Source organism: Battus philenor, unplaced genomic scaffold (genome assembly GCF_028537555.1).
Source record: "Battus philenor isolate CCGP_79_NKW_IND1 unplaced genomic scaffold, ilBatPhil1.0.hap1 SCAF_3, whole genome shotgun sequence".
NCBI classification, from domain to species: domain Eukaryota; kingdom Metazoa; phylum Arthropoda; class Insecta; order Lepidoptera; family Papilionidae; genus Battus; species Battus philenor.
Genome location: NW_027181693.1, coordinates 6,908,282 through 6,927,271, shown reverse-complemented (window position 1 = coordinate 6,927,271; position 18,990 = coordinate 6,908,282). Strand labels below are relative to the sequence as shown.

Here is an 18,990-nt window from a genome sequence, read left to right as displayed (position 1 = left end):
GTAATAGTACTAAGGTTTTATATATTATATGAATAAACTTTAACAGTACCACAAAACATTTATTATAAATAACAACAACTTTTTACATATTGAATTTATTACATAATTAATAATAAATATTACATCACCATTATTAATCTTTTTTTCTTTTAAATATATTCATTATTTTTTGACGTAAAGATATAGGACTCCCTACAGGTTTTAGTACTAGTTCTTTAGTGCAAATGTTATGCAAAGGCCCAAAGGCCAAAGCTACTACTGTACATGCAAGACATATAACATTATATGGCATACTGAAGTCAGGAGTTGGCAAAGAAACCATTGCACCATTCGTCCTAAAAAGTGCTGGGTACCCTGCAAAACAAAAAAATTGTCGTATGGTATACATCTTTACCTAATAACAACATTTACAAATAAAATTTTAAAGATACTTACATGGTTTTGATGCATTTATCATGGAATCTATAGTGCTTCCAGTTATGGGTAAACTGGTGTAGTTTCTTGCAGTAGGTAAATTTGCAAAAATTAATGCTGAGCCAATGTAAAAGCCATGATTAGCATCTGGAGGATATTCTTGCCATTTTAAGAACACAAATTCAAAATTAATTGTTATTGTTGTAGTAGATTTAGGTGGTAAACTCATAAGAAGTTCTAAATGGTATGGTTTTTGGCGACTTCTGCCTGGCGAATAATACTGAGATTTGATAAGTTTGCTTTGTGCCTCTCCATTAACTCGAAGGGAACTCAGCTGTATTGGCAACCACCAAGGAGCATTTTCTAGTAAAACAACATCAATTGGAGCCCAATAGTTATTTGTAATTTCAGTAACAATACCTCCAAACTCCTTGCCATAACCAAGCACATAGCGAGTAAAACACAATGGTGGTGGGATTGTAATTGGGAATTTATCTCTGACACTATATTTTGCTCCAATATTTATCATTTGATTCTTTGTTATATCATAGACAGCCAAGATTGTTTCACTACCACCTCTTTGTGATAGCACTATACTATTGGGTAGGGGACTTAATGTAAATGGAAAGGTATCATTAGAAGAAATGTCAACATACACTTTACTTGATGAAGACAATGGGCAAGCTCCAGGTAAACCCTGACCAAAAAGCTTCCTGAATGACCAGTCAATACTGTCTATAATCTTATAATCATAAACCAATGCAACTGTTTGCTTTATTTCTAGGTTTATTTCAGAACAATTTTCAACTTTACATATTTTTCTTACATGTACACCTATGGAATGGTAGTTTGTATTATGAATCATCCTCGAGTTTAATAATGATGAAAACCCATGGCTCGATTCACATGGTAATAATTTTTTCCAAGGAGTTAAATTTTCAGTGCATACAATTTCTCTAGGTAATGTTGCATATCTTAAATAAGATGTAATATTTTTATTATTCTTTAGAGCACCCATTGGCGATATAGCCATTTGCGGTAGCACAGTATTAAAACTATCAATAAAATTAAGAGAAGCACAGAACAGTCCAGAGAGTGTAGCACTTAACTTTCGCCACTGAGTATCAACGTCTTGAACATCAGGGGAAAACCATGCATAAAGTTCAGCTCCCGGAGGTGCATCTAATATTGGATAGCCCCATTTATTATGTTTCCACTGGCCTTCAGTTAAAGACAAGTGTAGTTCGTCAACTTGAAAACGTGCCATTATTTCCCCCAAGGATCGTGAAGCGAAATGTGAATGTTCAACTGAAAAAATAAGAACATGCCATGAATCTCCTGCTTCTCTTAAAAAACTAAATCATTACAAAATATTTCGTACATGATGTTTCTTCGTTTTGAGTAATGAATTGGAAATAAACATAGAGATGAGTTGGTGGTAATGGTTTGATATAAATTTCTTCTTTGAAATCATCTCCACTAACATAAAAAATATTGGTAAACAATAGCAAGCATATTACTCGGAACATTATAAAACCTAATAATGTAATAATATTAAAACTTATATTTTTGGGTGCGTATTATACTCGATTACTATTTTTAATTAATTATTAAAGTCGTATTAACGAGGTCACTGAACGTAAATTTATTTGGCAAAAAGAAAATAAAGCTGCATTTGAAGTGCACGACATACTCAAAGTGTTAAAAAGATAATTATAGTCAATATGCACGCAATCTGTGCTTTTTAAACAGCAACGGTCACAGATAATATGCTATGTATATTCTTTTGTTATTATTTTAAAAAATATATATACAATTTAAAGTGGAAAATTCTCAAAATTATTTAGTATTATGTATTATGAAAATGTTGAATATATCATAGCCCAGTCAAAAATATTAAAAAAAGCAGCGAGCATTTAAAAGCTAAGAAGTCTTCTCGCTATAGATTTAATATTCAAATGGAATTTTAGATTTTCTTATTGATTTTTTTTCTTTTGTTATATATTTGTAAGGAATTAGATGACGAACAAGCTAAAACTCTGTCTTTGAAAATTATGATGAAAGTGATTAATAATTGACATCTCATGTCAATATTTATTTACTTTTTGGTAGGCTTAAATGACTCTCTCAATTTGTATACATATAATAAAATGTAATGAGTTTTCGGGGAAAATTAAATTAGTTTATCTTTTTAATGTAAATAATTGCTGACGTTGTGTTAGTTTCCATACCTTTATTTTTGTAGTGTGCCTTTGTGGTATAATTTTAAAATGGATAATGAATTTAATGGTAGATCAATTACTTTAAGTCTTCAACTAGGCTATGGAATAGGCCATGTCTTGAATGATGTTTGTGCAAGCTTGTGGTTCACTTACTTTTTAGTTTTTTTTCACTTGGTTCTTGAATTTAGTTCCACACAATCTGGAAATTTAATGTTGATAGGGCAAATAGTTGATGCTTTAGCAACTCCATTTGTTGGGTATCATTCAGACCATACAGATAACTTTATCAGTGCTCGCTACGGAAAAAGGAAATTGTGGCATTTGTTTGGTAAGTTTAAATATACATTCATTATCATTGCTTTTCTCCATATAAACATAATAAGTAAATGTTCATTTTTTTAAGGAACTGTATGTGTTCTGTCATCATTTCCTTTTATATTTATGACTTGTGTTGGATGTTCTTTGTCACATAAATGGGCACAGATGTACTACTATGCCTCATTTATATTAATCTTTCAAATTGGTTGGGCTGCAGTTCAAATTTCACATTTAAGCTTAATACCAGAACTGACTGAAGACTCCCATGTTAGAACACATCTTACAGCAATTAGGTATGAAATTTTTATTTTTTTATAAATTGGCTGGTGTTATACTTTATTATTAATAAATCAGTATGTGCTTTTCGGTAATTTGGGTTTTTTATTATTGTGTCCATACTAGCCTACTGAATAATTTTTCATTTATAAAGACGGGTCATGAAATGTGGCCGCTAAAAAATGTCATGAATGGTACATATTAGCTTTTTAAAATATATCTTGAGGATGTTCTCTTTAAATACTTTTTGTATATATAAAATATTGATTTAACAAAGACAGACTGCTTCAAATAATATTGAAAAATACTTTCAAAACTTCATTCTTTTTTCAGATTTGGTTTCACAGTATTCTCTAACCTGTTTGTATACATTATCACATGGATCATTTTACATATTACTGGTGAATGTGATAAGGAGGTATGACCTCAAAAAAAATTGTTGTACTTTTTTAGATAATTTTACAAATTTTAATAATAAGTGACTTGTAGTTAAAAAATACCTATATATATTGTAATTTACATGTATACAAAAATAAGATTTTCACATAATTTAAAATAATTACCTTTATATTCAGCTTATGTAATAACATTGAAAAATATTATTATATATAGTAACACTGTGATTGGTATTATTTCAGCAAGTGGGACCTGCAGATGCTTGGAAGTTTCGGCACATTGTTTATATAGTATTAGGCGTTGGTACTATAACTTCTGTGCTGTTCCATGCATGTGTTTCAGAAAGAAGAGGTCATAGAGATCAACAGCCATTGATTGATTACAATGACAACAACAGAGTCCATTTTAGTATATTCCGTAAACTTTTACTTTATCAGGTAAAGTGGATTTCTTTGATAAATATTATTCTACAATAAAATATAAGGACTTACACATAAGACATTTTTTTCTGATAGTGTACATTTACATCACAGTTGGACCATTACAAAAATGTTTCACTTGATTAGGGAATTGCTGAGTTTAGGTACCTTTGGCTTTTTATAGAGTGACCAAATGCAAAGGCTTCCTCAGCTGTCATAGAGCATGCAGAATCTTGATTTGATAGGTTGGCTAAACTCAGACTTACTTTCACTTTGGAAAGTGTTTAGTACTAGGAAAAGATGTAGCAGAAACTTCTTTGATACTTCTGTATTGTTGAAGAAAACTAGCTTGGTAATGGTGGTATTTCATGTACATCCTTGCCAGCAAGGATGGCATCATCAAGCTGTAAGTTTATTTAATTTTTCTCTTAGTCATTGTTGTTGGAATCATGTGGAAAACAGGTAGTATCTCAGTGTCAGAAGGTTTAAATGTCCCTGGAGGGATTGTTTTATGGCAGAATCTGTAATTAAAGGATTTACATGTGAAGCAGTGTAATACTGTTTTTAGATGACCCAAGATAAAAAAGCATGAACCACCATCCCATCTAGGCCGGCACATGAATTTACTGTAAATGACCAAAGTCATATGTACATTATCATATGAATTTTGTTTTTCAAAAAGAGTTTTTAACATGTTAAGTAGGCTGCATTAACTTACAATTTTCACAATTGATTTTGTTTGCCGGAAAATGTTCTATAGATGGTATGTCTGACATTTTGATTTATATGCTTGTTATTATTGCATTATAAATTTTAGCTCATCTAAATATATTTTATTTTAATTTTAGGTGGCCGGAGTATACATGAGTACTAGAATTGTAGTCAACATATCTCAAGTATTTATTCCATTATATCTACATAAAACATTAGGTTTGGCAGCTCGAGCTCTTGCTGTTATACCTTTGTCCATGTACCTAGGCAGCATGTTGGCTGCTACAACTCAGAGATTTGCACCTAGATCATTTACTCACAAACTTAATTACTTAATTGGTTCTGTATGTTCCCTTATTGGATTTATTTGGATATATCTTGGAACTGATTATAACTACAAAGTGTATTATATTTACGTAGTTGGTGTGCTAATAGGTTAGTAAACATTTTATTTATTATTCATTAGTATTAATTATATATTAAATATATATTTCCACACATAACAACTCAGCTATGTTTAAATTACATATCAATCCTGCTTATTGGTGTTAATAATGCAGTTCTGATAGTCCTTATTCTGTGTTAGGTAAAACAAAATAATATTTATTTAGTACGGTAAAGTTTGGACTTGAAATCAAAAAAAGAATGTAGTTAGATACAATTTCATATTAGGTATATACCTATTCTACACGAAAATAACTTTATATATACTTTTATTATAGGTTTTGGTGGATCTCAAATGCTCGTAACAGGCCTGGCTCTTACTGCAGATTTAGTTGGCGACAGAACTGAGGCATCAGCATTTGTCTATGGTCTAATGAGTTTCACAGATAAACTCAGCTGTGGGGTGGTCATTGCTTTAATTCAAATGTAGTGGGTATACTTTTACTTTTTAATATCTGTAGGATATAGAAAATTCTTTCAATGAATATCATTACTGCTTTCACAATTTTTTGACCTGTCCTTATAAGGTGATTTTTATAAGAGTCAATATCTAGTATTGCCCTTAACTAGCTGACTATAATGGGAAGCAAATTTTGATAAGTTTTTCAAAGCTAAAATATTGCTTAAAGTATAGCCCAAAGAAACTAAGAATTTTATACTTCATTGCAGCCATAAGACATCCACTGCTAGTTATGTAGATGTGGGTAAAGCAGCCTTAAAAAATTATTACCAAGACCCATTACCCATTACTGAGCAATTTTAAGCGACAAGTGTTCACATTCTATCTTAATGCAGGCTAATTTACATTTTATCAATTTTCACTTCATAAATATTAGCAGTTTCTACAATAGTGATTTCTTCCTATAATAGTTTCAAAGGGTTCACTCTTAGTAACCACCCAGTATTAAACTGGAAATATGTTGTTCAAGTGTTTTAGTGTACAGGCAATTTTCTCTCTGCATAAGTGGTGTGAATAAAGTCTATCTTATCTATCTTACTATTTCTGTTCACACTTTTCAGTGCGGATGATGCCAGCATGAATTACTATCGCAGCATTATATCATGGGTTTGCGGAGGAGCCTGCCTTATGGGACTTATTTGCACTTTGATATTGCCCAAGTCTACATCAAATGTGCAAGTAACTTATGGTAAGTTATATGATTTACTTTGTGTATCATCTACATATATAATACAAACTTTAACTGGGGTAATAATGTAATACAACATGAATCTTGATTTGAATATTATTAAGTGATAAGTATTAAATAAGCTTTAATGCATAAATATGAGCTACTGATAAACAATATTTTTTTTACAGATAATCCCACGATCAATGCAATTGAAGAAGAGACCCAATCTCCGCCTGATTTATTATAAAAACCTTAAATTTCTCTAGAATAATTACTGTGCAGTGATAAAATCACATTCCTATTCTGTATATTTAGTGCGTAGAATAATATATAATGATTATAATGTATTACTAACATTTGTTATGTTTAATTAAAGCAAATAAGTTTATAAATAATGAAACCCTTTTCACAATTTGATTAAGTATATACTTTATATTAGACTGGAAATTTTTTTTAATGTTTTATCTATTGTATGTAGGTACTTAAATTATACAGTAACAACATAAAAATTTTGTTTTTATATGTTGTGTTCAGTGTACAATTGATAATATTCATAACTACAAATAAGTTAAATTTGACAGTAACGAAATAAAAACATTGTATTTAAATTTTGTGTTGACCAAAATTTGGCTTGATTAACACATTAAATTTATTAAATATTAAGCCATTCTTAGGGGCGGCTTAACGTATAGTGCAGGGTGTGCATCGTCTTGGAATCTATCGTGGTTCGCCGCTCAGTTTCGCAACAGAGACGTGATACAGGCATAAAAACAATGAATGTTACTCTGCCATCGCAAGAAGAACGGCCGTAACTAATACCATACTGTAAGCTTTACCTACTTGTAAAATAGCTCGTTGGAATATGAAAAAACTTTCTTGTTACGACGGTAAAATTATTAGGTATAGCCGCGGGGGGATCAAGCTTAAGGGGCGCAAGGGTTTGTTTGTACATGGGTGCTACACGAGCTAGAGCCGCTCCTGGCCATTCTTATTAGTAGTTTCAAAATTTTAATAAAATTAAAGATATTTTATTCACAATGGTAGTGTTGATACATTCCATTTTAAAAATAATGAATGGTTTCTGGTTGTGCACTGAACTGGATAAATATTTTGAAAGAAAACCAAAAAGTTACTTAAAGTTAACCAACAAAATTTTAACTGGTTGATGTGCTAATTCAAGCGACATGCAAATGTTAAAAAAATTAAAACAAAAATCTTGATAAGCCACTGAGTTTTTTTAATTACATTTGATACATAACAGCTCAATGTGAATATTATCATATTTTCTAATAATAGTATTGCATGAACAGGCTCTCTGTTAGAGTATTACTATATACTATATATATTATGTCACTATTTATACATATATTTTCATATAAATACTTAGAAGGCTCGGAAAGTTGAAAAAAAAATAGGGAAAATGTTCCATAGATTATACTTTTATTAAATGTTTTAATTTCATTAGATCTTCTCAAACGCAATTAACTGTATCAGTTTAATGGCCATTGAGTAAATTTTTAATTTTAAAGAATAAGAATTCACGCAATTCCAAATCCGGTGATGAATCAAAGGTATTTCTGGTTTATGAGATGATGATTATAATATATAAATATATACGATTAAAATAAATATTAATGTTATTGGTATTAAATAAAATATGTGAAGGTCAGTTTTTTTTATTTTTTAAATTAAGACATTTTTTAAAAATTACAGTTCAAATTTTATACACAATCAAAGCCAAGGAGAATACCATTACACATAGTTAAACCTTGTTACCATTCATTTCACAAAATAAATATCTGCATTTAATTTGTTATATTTTTAAACCTATTTAAATTTCTGTAACAAATTTGTTTCATATCAATTAAATAACAGCATAAAAAAACAATTTGTACATAAATACAGATTAATATCTTGATCATTAAGAAAACAGAAGTCTCAGGAACTTTTCAGATTTCTTTTTTGGTCATGATTTTTCATATTATACTCCCTACCATTTTAAAATCAAAAGTTACATGACAGATTATTATTTATATAAGGCAGAAAATTTTACAGAAATTAATCCAGTTTTTAGTTTAGTAATTTGAGCAATTAGATATTAAAATGGAACTATATCATTTATGTAAATTGAAAACTCATCACTACTGTAAAGGACACAGCTAAGGTAAAATGTAAAACTGATTTCTAAAATATACATAACCAAAACATTTTTTTTTATTTGACTAAAGTTGTCATTACTGAACAACCAAACAATTAAGTTGGTTTGAATGCTTAGATTTCCAAAAAATTGCATTATTTACCAGTGGCGTAGCTAGGGGGTGGCAAGAGGGGCGGTCGCCCTAGGGCACCACGAGCAAGGGGGGCACCCAAATTGAAAATATTTTTTTTGATGAACAAAAAAATGTTAAAAGACAAAAGGAAAACCACGATTTTAACTAGCGATGTCAGAGTTCAGATCTCCAGTGGGACCTTTTTTGCCAAAAATGACATATTCAACAGATTAGTGGGGCCCTAAGAACATTTACAAATTTAATATATGCCGGAACTGGTTCGGTTCGTTAGTCAGAGATTTTTATTATTTAATTTTTTTTGGGAGTTGGTATCTTTTGTGGCCCCAAAATTAAAAATCAAGAATTTAATGAAATAGGCCAAGAATTTATTAAAATAGGAAACTAGCCGCATATTTTTATTGAAAACGAAACGGTTTGCAGCTATTTCAATAGACCTTTGGTTTTAACGCAAACAGTCTTGAATACTTTCCATAAACATTCGATATTTTGTGTATGAATTATTAAATCGTTAGGGTCAACAAAGTGTAGATTGTGGTGACTGTTTCGCGACGTAAACGTTTGAACTTAATTGATTGTATCACCTCTAATAATAAGTCACTATTTGGATAAATAATTTGAGAAGCCATGAATTATACCATAAATCGCAGACCTGCTAACATCTGTTTCATCCGAAATATACTTCATTTTCATGCCTAAACAATTCATACATAAAATGCGCATAGTAGCCGAAATCGCCATATGTTAATTTTCGAAATTGTGTTATAAAATAAAGAAGTCTTTTTCTATATGTTTTCTGTGAACACCTCATTCGTTCGTCAATAGCGTGGCGAATCTTCCCTTTTTAATATGCGTGGGTCAGCCGCATTCACAATATTTTACAGAAACATTTACTAGTCGGAGTTGGTCATCAGGTTCAAATGCATCCTGTTCGGTTTATGATATTTTTAAAATTTCGGCTAATTTCTTTTTACAAGGTAATTTTTTTGTTTTATTTTTGGGACCCTATCCCCAAAGCTACCAACGCCCGTTTTTTTAATCCTTTAAGATAACTAAATATGTGTTTGTTAAAAGTTTTTCCTTCAAGATAGCACCTTATATTTTTTTGTAAATTTTGACCTTCAAGATAGCACCATATGGCGTTTTCAAAAAAAAAGATTCATTTGAAGAAAACACCATATGAAGTTTTAAAAAAACACCCCAAGAGAACACCATATGGTCTTATGTGCGTGAAAAGATAAGGCCATTGGTTTCTGAAATCTAAAAATTTTGAAACTCAGTAAAAAAAACTGGGGGGGGGGGGCACCTGACCACAATTTTGCCAGGGGCCCCAAATATTCTAGCTACGCCACTGTTATTTACCATTCTTATTTAAAATTAAATATTTACTTATTATTAAATATTTATATTTGTACAAGACAAGGGGGAATAGTTTATGGTTTAAATAAAACTAAATGATATTTTTCAAAATAAATAATTTAATACTAATCACTTGTGTAAGAATATCACATTAGCTTGCAATGCTTAAGTTTGGTTTAAATTATCAAAACATTAAAGCAATCAAATCAAAGCATGTTTAGAAAACATTTGGGCATGACTTATCATTTTAGAAACATTACAAAAATTTTAATTTGCCTCAGTCAATGCAACAACAGTGAAGCGAACTTCATTGGGATCACGTGCTATAAACTGTTTACAAATAGCAGCTGCATCTTCCAAGAGACTATCAGGAGAAGTAGGTCCATGATTAATAGGAAATGCTTTACGTCCATCTAGCTCATACAGTGCCCCATCCACATGAACAAAGGTAATGAAATGGTGATTAACAGGATCCTCAGCACTGGGTGTATTAGTCTGACCCTCACGGGCCAATTCTTTATGGGCATTTATGATACCTTCTGATTTTTCAAGCAAAGTTCCACGTGCAGAAGCATCTAATCCTTTGGCTTCTTCTAAGAATTTTTTCAAGTGGCCATCAGAAAGTGAAATCTTATCGATATTATTTGCAATGCTATGCACAAGAGCAACCGTGCCACAAGCATTACTGATGTTTTGCTTCATATAAAATATATTGTTGGTCACTTCTTGACCCTTAGACAGAATTTCATTTTCTTCCTTTTGCTTATATTCTTCGTAGGCATTCGAAACTGGAAAAAGCAACATAACAGAAAGTACGGGTCGTGGGACCCAGGATAGCATTTCAGGTTCTAAACCCATTACATCTACAATATTCCATTTATCTGGAACACCTAATTTCTGAAGAAATTTATTCATTACTTCAGGATTCGATTCTAGTGGAATTAAAGTTTCCGACGCCATTTCGTTCTGGAATAAAGAATTCAAAATTCTAGGTTACCGGTCTAGATTATTATTGATATTTAGTAAATTACCAAGTATAAGTAAATACTCACGTAAAAGTTTAGGCAAATACAATAAGTAGAGACCAAATTAATAAGATATTAAGCGTTTGGAAAAATTGCAACAGTAATCGATCAATACCTAGAGTTTAAACGGTCCAATCGGAGCGAAACGAACAGAATGAAACAATCTAGACTGGAAATTGAAAAGTAATGACAGTGAAACCAAGTGTTGCTTGAAAGAGGTCATTGTTTTAACAATATATATTTTTTAATATTATGAGTATTAGTTTAATTAACGATTGTTATAATTTTAGTTATGCTAAAGTTACTTATTAAACATTTTTATATAAGAATAATAAAAGTAAAAGTAAGGTCTGACTTCTTTTGTAATTTTAATATCTAAGAAAAGGATGATGTCCCGATTATATAAGTATAAACGAAATATATATTTTAATTTATATTTCCTATATTGTTTAAAATGTAATAATTTTAATAATATTCCTTACATGGCTATTACCGTAAATTTGTGTAGATTCACTGATTTTGAAATTTGACTTAAAAGTTTTTGATGACCAATTACATTCTGTGGTTCGTGGCGTATGCTCAAGCCTTTCGATGGAATGAACTATGTAATCAAATAGTTGATACAATGGAATTTATTATTAACTGTATTTTATTGTTTTGTAGTGAAATTAAGTAATGAAAATAAAACATCGAAATGGCTGTTTGTGGTTTACGAACTGTGTTGCTAATAGTATGCATACTAGAGTTGGTAAGTGTGATATATTCCATCGTAAATGTTTATATAAAGGGTATATACTTCTATATTTAATGGAATGAAATGTTTTTGTAATTGTTTCGGCTTCAACTACACATATTCTTAAGGATAAAAATAATTTTGTTCATTCATTTAGTAATTATACTTTTATTTAGGCCAAATGATTTTCCAGCAAGGTTAAATTTTTACAAATATTTTTTTTTCTTTTCAGATCATTACGATACAGCGACAGGTTTTTGATTTTTTAGGCTATATGTGGCTTCCTATAATATCAAATTTCATTAACATTCTTTTAATAATTTTCGGATCTTTTGGAGCTGTACAGTACATAACAAAATACTTATTGGCTGTAAGTAAACCTCATTTTTTAAATTTTAAAATGTTTCTACAGTGGTTTTTTAAGGATATCTGAAAAAAAATATTTTAAATCTTTTAATCTTTTTGTAAAATCAACTTGTAAATTTATACTTAACCATTTTATTTCAATTAATGGTGTTTAACAATAAGGCATACTACAAACTATAGCTTTAAACACTGAATCTGTTGGAATAAACTGACTACATAATCACTTAATAACAAGGAAATAATTAATCATCAGATTTTTTGTTACTTGTATACTACTTAAAAATGTTTTGTAACCTTACCTGTTAAGTAATTTTCGATTGGTTTAGATGATAGAATTTGATTAAATTTTGTGTCATTTTTGAAGATCAAGTGCTGCTTCTTTGGTCTTTATTACTTTATCAAATTTAAGGTTTGTTACAAATTGTCTTTAATTGTCAAATTTTTCGAAATTTTCTTTTACAATGTTTCAAAAAACAGGGGATTTTATATACAAATTGTTAAAATAACTCCTTTGTAAGGCTTGATTATTTATAATAATAAGTGATATTTTATAACATTGCAGTATGGAATATGGAGTTTTTTGTGGTTAACATGGAACATATTTTTAATATGTTACTACATGAATTTAGGTGGTTTAAACAGGGTGAGTTAAAACAAAACTTCTAATATTTATATTATTTGCTAAATTTTATGCAATGACTCCTTACATCTTTATGTACATGAGGTCAGTTTTAATGTGTAGAATTAAAATTAATGTGAAGAATTAAATTTGTTTGTTGCACTTAACATGTAAAAACTAAATATTTGTTACTGAGAAAAACAATGATTCAGTGACATTAGTGTTTCATGAACCTATATTTTTATTAATGAAGGTACAGTGCAAAGTTTCTTTATTATTATTTTATAAGGTATGCCAATAAATTATATTTAATAGGCATATAATTACGAAATTGCAGTTTTATGTTCATTATAATTAAGAAAATCATACAATAATTTAATTGAAATTTACCATTGTTAATGATATACTTACCCTTAACTTTCAATGATACAATAACCCTTCACTGGTTTAATATAGATCACTTTTTCTTTTCTGAATTTTTTGTTCTATATTATCAACTTGCTTCTTTGGATGTTTATGGGGTTAGTTAAAAAACTATTTATATGTATTTTTTTGTCACCGATTTGTATTGTGTTGCAAATTCCTTTGGACCAAAATTTCATGAAAAAGAAATGAATAAAAACAAAATTGCACCATTCATTCATTCATCTTTAAACAGTTTGTGCAGAGCTTGTTTTGCAGTGGACTATTATTAAAAATGATTCATCATTTTAATTTTTTTCTTTACTAACAATAAAAATATCCATCATTAGCTGTGAAAGCCAGATACTTTGTGCAATAATCTCATAGCATAGAGTTGAAAGTTTCTCTAAAATACCTGATGAGCTAGATGACGCAACTAAATACATTACTAATTTGGTACAAAATGCTTGATGGGAAAACATTCCTATAGAAAAGGAAACTAGTAGCCAAGCAGTTGGATTATATCGCTTGACATCAAGTTAAAATTACAAAATAAAAGAAGATTACGAAAGATGGCACCAAGTTAGGTATACAAGTGATGAAATTCCACCTAATAAAGCTACCAGTCAGCTGAAAATCTCAATAGATACTTTAAATAATGCAACATTCCTAAATAAACTTGAAAAGTTAACTGCCATAAAATAAACAGAAAATTCTCTCTGGAAGTTTACAAAGTCGTTGGCCACAACAATACAAATTTTCCATTAGAAAACAATCTGGCTGAACTAGGACAACTAAAAAAAAGGCAACATTTTTGCAAAACGTCTACCCTTTGTCTTTAAACCTTCTATTATATAATAACAAACAAGGCTTGAAAACAAAGTAGAGTCCACGCTGCACAGAACATACAACTGTCCAGTCCACCAGGGCCAGTCACTATTAAAGAACTGAAGAGGACTATGAATGAGCTATAAAACAAGTAGCCCCTGGATTTGATCTCATCACAAGGTTAGCCCCCGGAAGACGCATCTACATATAACCTCATGAGCCTTTTGCCTGTGCTTTCCGAGATGTTTGACAGGATCCTTCTAAGCGGAATATCATTAATCAGTAAAGGCCTGGTAATAACCACATACCTTTATTATTACTAAATGTTGGAGTATATTGGGCTTGTGACAAAATAAGACAGAAAAAAGAAATACTGCTGACTTGTATTTTTAGATGTCCAGAGGCAGCCTTGGACCATGTGTGGCACAAAGGTTTTCTGTATCAAATAAAGTCTTCCCTACCACATAGTTACTGTTATTGGAGTCATACCTCACAGACCGACTCTTTTTGGTGAGAGAGGGTAGAGAGCTGTCATCTACACGGTCGATCTCCTAAAAACACAAGTGTAACTACGGCTACATTTCCTGAAGACACTGTAACACTTGCTAGCAATAAGTACCCATGGCATCAACAGTGTTGCAATAAAGCCTTGATAATGTTGATGAATGGATCCACAAATGCCGAGTCAATCCAACTAAATTCGAACATGTTATATTTACTTTGAGGGAAGGAAGCTGTAGTCTAGTAAAAATGTGTGACAACATTCTGCCACAGATGGGTTATGTTCGTTACCTCGGTTTACACTTAGACATAAGGTTGATTTGAAAAGATTACATAAAATTCAAATGAGATGAGCTGAGCATGCGATTCTGGTCTTTTACTCGTAACATACATAACAATCTTAAAATAAATATAGATGTACGGTGCACAACTTTGAGGAAGTGCTGGCTATTCCAACCTTAACATTATCCAATGACTGCAAAATGGTATCTCAAGAACCATATCAAATGCGTCATGGATTATTGAGAACACAGAGATCCATGAAGCACTAAACATTAGAACTGTTAAAGAAGAGAAAACCAGGAGTTAAATGTATACAACGACCGCATTAGCAACCGTCAGCTAAATTAAACGACTGAAACGCCAGGACATCAAAACTTGGTGTCAGATGGTGATGGATGAGGTGTCTCCTGGTGAAGTGCATCTTAAAAAAGACAAAGAAAAAAGGGAAAAATCTGCTTATATTCTAAGACTGATTGCAGATAAAAACGAAAAAAAAATACTTTTTTTATAGTTGATAACACAGTTGTTACAAAATTTTAAAATGCGTAATCAAAATACCTAATTCAGATTATTTTGAAATTATTTGTATATAACTTCTTTTCAATTGTTACTTCAGTACTTAAGGCTGTATTTGTCTTGAAATGCTTGGACTAAATCAATGATGAACTTTATCCATGCCATCCTTTCCTCTGCTATCCTCAAGACACTAGCAAAATAGAGTCCAGTTATTGAATTGACTTGATCAGATCAGTGGGTAGGTGATCATCCATTTACGAGTATCGTCTATTTCCCCTACTACCAGTAACTTGTTAAAGTTAACTGGTTGTCTGTGGGCGATGTAGACAAAATAAGTCAAGATATTGAAGCCATATTGTGGAGTTTTGAATTGGTTGAGGATGGACTTGCAAACAACATTTATTTCCTTTACTTAACTTCAAGACTTTCTTTTTCTGCACTAATTAACCATGACACACAGCCATAATATACAAATATAGAACATAATATAACTTTGCTTGCAATGGAGATGTTTCTCTTCATCTAGATTGTCGATATTTTGCTCAAGACAACCCTTCCCTTTTTGTGTCTGATTAGTTCTCATCAGAGATCAACTATCAAGTTGATCATTAAGGTCAGGCACATAATTTCGCTGATGGACACCAGGTCTGCAAATAGTTACTTAGTGGATGTGATAAGTTCAGTATGGTAATGGTCAATAACCATTTTACATCACTTAGGAACCTTTCGCCAGGTAGTCTAACTTCTGACAGTCCTTGTGCCATTTATTATGGTGCAGCTCCTCCAATTTATCCTCTTTGCTTAATGACCTTGCAAGGTCTAACGAATAATGTGGTACTTTTGAGTGTTTTTGTGGTAGGTTTTGGTATTCCTTCAAATTGCCACTGCCGAGTTAAATGTCATCGCTGGGAACGGTATCGTTCGTCATCGTCGTTTGCTTTTCCACAACGACTTGGTGTCAGATTAGATGTAGACTTATTTAGTCGTGTAGTTGCTACCGTTAGTTTTTACGTCGGTTCATCCCAGTCCAACCAGAACCGTTGTGCCGTTCGTTAGGTATGCTTGCTTTTCTTACGCGCGATACAGTTGTTGTCGGTCGGACTGGACCTACATTCACATTTTCCTCCCTGAAAGTCTATCCTGGCGTTGTCCCCTTGTCTCTCATTCTTTGATAACTATTGCCACTGGTTTTGATACCCAATTGAATCAATAATTCGATTTTTTTGAAGTAATATATGTATCATATTTAATTTCAAATAACATTATTACTCATTAATGGCACATATGGTTATACCCTATCTATAAGTTGCATTCAATTTTGCCAAAATATTATAGTAATTAATGATATAACAGACAATGTAATGTAATTTTAATTAATTCATGCTAAATTATACACATTTCAGGAAAGTGGGTTGTTATCACTAGGAACTGGAAGTGTTAGTTGGTGGGAAGGTAATGGTTGGGGGTGTCAACCTGTTTGGGGAGAAGTAGACGGTCCCGGCACTTGGCGTCCTGCACATGTAGACGGATGTTTGCTGCATTGGCACCACGTGGAACTTGCACAGTCTGCTATTGCTGCACTTCTTACAGCCACCGCCTTGCCACTTACATGTTTACTGGCTTATCGTTCTTATAAAAAACGTAAATCTGTATCCGGTATGTAAATTTGCCGTAATAAATTGAAATTTTAAATATATTTGAATAAGATAACCATATCTGTTTAAGTTGTTTTGTTTGTTCAGTAAGATTTTAATTGTTAGATATTATCTCTAGTTTATTTAGTTGTCAGAAATAAATATAAAGGTTTAGGACTATGATCATAAAATTACCAAAATGCAGATATTTTTGGATATAATTGTTGTTAAAATAACAATATAATTTACAGATAAAAGCACCTTGCCCCGTCGACCAGCTTACACGATAGAATTAAGTCCCACTGAAACAAACATAAGTGAGAGTACGTCAAAACCGATGACGCCAAGGCGTGTTAAGCGAAGATCTGGTTCAAGAGGCGCGAGCTCTTCAGTACGGAGATCTCGTCGGTCTTATAGAAACGCGGGATACTTGTCTTCTAACGCGTCGCTGCCGCGTGACGCCCGGCCGTCGCGTCCGACCTCCGCGCATTCTTCATATTCAAATTTCCACGCGGCCCGTCCGGCGTCCTATCACCCACCAGAAAAGAATACTCTGACGCGCTCACAGGAAGTATACGAGCCGCCGCCTCCTCCAGAATCTGTGCCTATTATGACTAATCGGTTCAATACAGCACGCAGGAGCGCTCACAACATCGGCCACGACGTAGTTGGACCTTACAACGAACCTAGACCATATGAAATGCAACGAAACTACAAATCGAATGTAACGTACGATAACATAGGCCGCGGATACGACGTCGCCGCGCAGAGTTACGATTCCCGGATAGACACGGTGAGTCCGTGTTCCGAGTCTCCGTCGTATGTCGTTAATGATTATAATAACGGTATGGGTTATCCGGGAGGAGAAGGCTGGGAAGCGCCTCCCCCACCGGCGCCCCCTTACAGCGCTCGCGCCACCCCGCAAGCGCCTGGCCCTCCCGCATACCAACCCACAAGCGACGCCTACAATGTGGCGCCATAGCTCAATCCTAACCGTGCCTTATACCGATGATGCTCAGTTTTTTTTACTTAAAATGTTAGGTTTTTGCGATTATGCATTGAAGTTAATTCAATCTCATTACCTGTGTAAATTTTCGAATTTATAGCATTATTTGTTGTATCTCTTCTGATAATATTAATTTCTATTTGATATATATTAAGTATTTAGTCATTATTGTTGATGTATGAAATACATTCCTTTTTTCTTAATTTGTTACGTTTAAACTTAGCTTTAATGTTGTTAAGACGAGGCACAAGCATTAAATGTAATATTGATTTTCTGACATTTAAAAGTGTAATCTCAAACAATTCTTAGCGATTAATGTTTATGAAGACTAGGTATATACATTTTGGAATCTTATAGCACAATTCTCAACATAGTATATAAGTTTACTTAATATTTCTGTAGTTATTGTATATTTGTCTAATATGACAAACATTCCTACATGGAGATCCACCGATTTTAGAAACTTTCCGTCCAACACAATATTTGAAAATCACATATTTTCAAACAAATGATAGCTTAATATATTTTACAATTAATCTAAAAGTCTATAATTTCATAAAATGTAGTGGTATAACTAAATTAAGTGGCCTTATTATAGAGTTTTTCTAAGAAAAAAATTGCAAAATCTTAGTAATATTTCATCAACAATTAATGTCTTCTCCACAAAAAATTACCTCTGTATAAATTTATATTAAAAATGTTTACTTTTCTTTAATTATACAACTCTTTTACAATTTTGCTATGTAGTTATTGTATAAAATTGACTTCATTTATGTTGACATTTACTGTAAAGCCTTAGAAAAAGAATGCTAATTTTTTTATAAAAATTTATCCAGTATATGTTCATATGTATAGGAAAGTGTTGTTGTTTGTATGGTACAAAATATTATATTTTGATTTCAACCCCAGTTTGATTATTTGTATAGTTCAAAACGTGATATTGACATTATTTAATAGTAATACACATAGAATATTTTTATGAAAATCACAAACACTACTTTACTATGCGGTATATATTTACTGTTTTATTATTACTTTAATTCACTTGCCGTATTACATTACAATTTAGAAACATATTTTAACAATCATCTTTTATATTTT

At 31.7% G+C, this 18,990-nt stretch overlaps 4 protein-coding genes across 4 annotated transcripts; 2 read left to right on the top strand and 2 right to left on the bottom strand.

The window, feature by feature from the left end:
• Window positions 1–55: 55 nt before the first annotated feature.
• Window positions 56–2,094, bottom strand: PIG-T (phosphatidylinositol glycan anchor biosynthesis class T). Its single transcript, XM_068770571.1, has 3 exons — window positions 1,796–2,094; window positions 436–1,722; window positions 56–354 (listed from the first exon to the last, which is right to left on the bottom strand). The coding sequence occupies exons 1-3, from the start codon at window positions 1,941–1,943 to the stop codon at window positions 134–136; spliced, it is 1,656 nt and encodes a 551-aa protein (XP_068626672.1). The 5' UTR covers window positions 1,944–2,094; the 3' UTR covers window positions 56–133.
• Window positions 2,095–2,562: 468 nt separating this feature from the next.
• Window positions 2,563–7,462, top strand: LOC137926528 (major facilitator superfamily domain-containing protein 12-like). The gene is made up of 8 exons (XM_068770150.1): window positions 2,563–2,964; window positions 3,040–3,247; window positions 3,564–3,648; window positions 3,869–4,063; window positions 4,894–5,191; window positions 5,479–5,629; window positions 6,221–6,348; window positions 6,519–7,462. Exons 1-8 carry the CDS (start codon window positions 2,685–2,687, stop codon window positions 6,575–6,577), a joined length of 1,404 nt encoding a protein of 467 aa, XP_068626251.1. The 5' UTR covers window positions 2,563–2,684; the 3' UTR covers window positions 6,578–7,462.
• A 2,614-nt stretch (window positions 7,463–10,076) lies between these two features.
• Window positions 10,077–11,161, bottom strand: Uch (Ubiquitin carboxyl-terminal hydrolase). Its single transcript, XM_068770668.1, has 2 exons — window positions 11,030–11,161; window positions 10,077–10,943 (listed from the first exon to the last, which is right to left on the bottom strand). Exon 2 carries the CDS (start codon window positions 10,935–10,937, stop codon window positions 10,245–10,247), a length of 693 nt encoding a protein of 230 aa, XP_068626769.1. The 5' UTR covers window positions 10,938–10,943; window positions 11,030–11,161; the 3' UTR covers window positions 10,077–10,244.
• Window positions 11,162–11,602: 441 nt separating this feature from the next.
• NKAIN (Sodium/potassium-transporting ATPase subunit beta-1-interacting protein) lies at window positions 11,603–18,986 on the top strand. Its single transcript, XM_068770881.1, has 5 exons — window positions 11,603–11,750; window positions 11,968–12,105; window positions 12,664–12,744; window positions 16,653–16,905; window positions 17,135–18,986. The coding sequence occupies exons 1-5, from the start codon at window positions 11,697–11,699 to the stop codon at window positions 17,863–17,865; spliced, it is 1,257 nt and encodes a 418-aa protein (XP_068626982.1). The 5' UTR covers window positions 11,603–11,696; the 3' UTR covers window positions 17,866–18,986.
• Window positions 18,987–18,990: the final 4 nt, after the last annotated feature.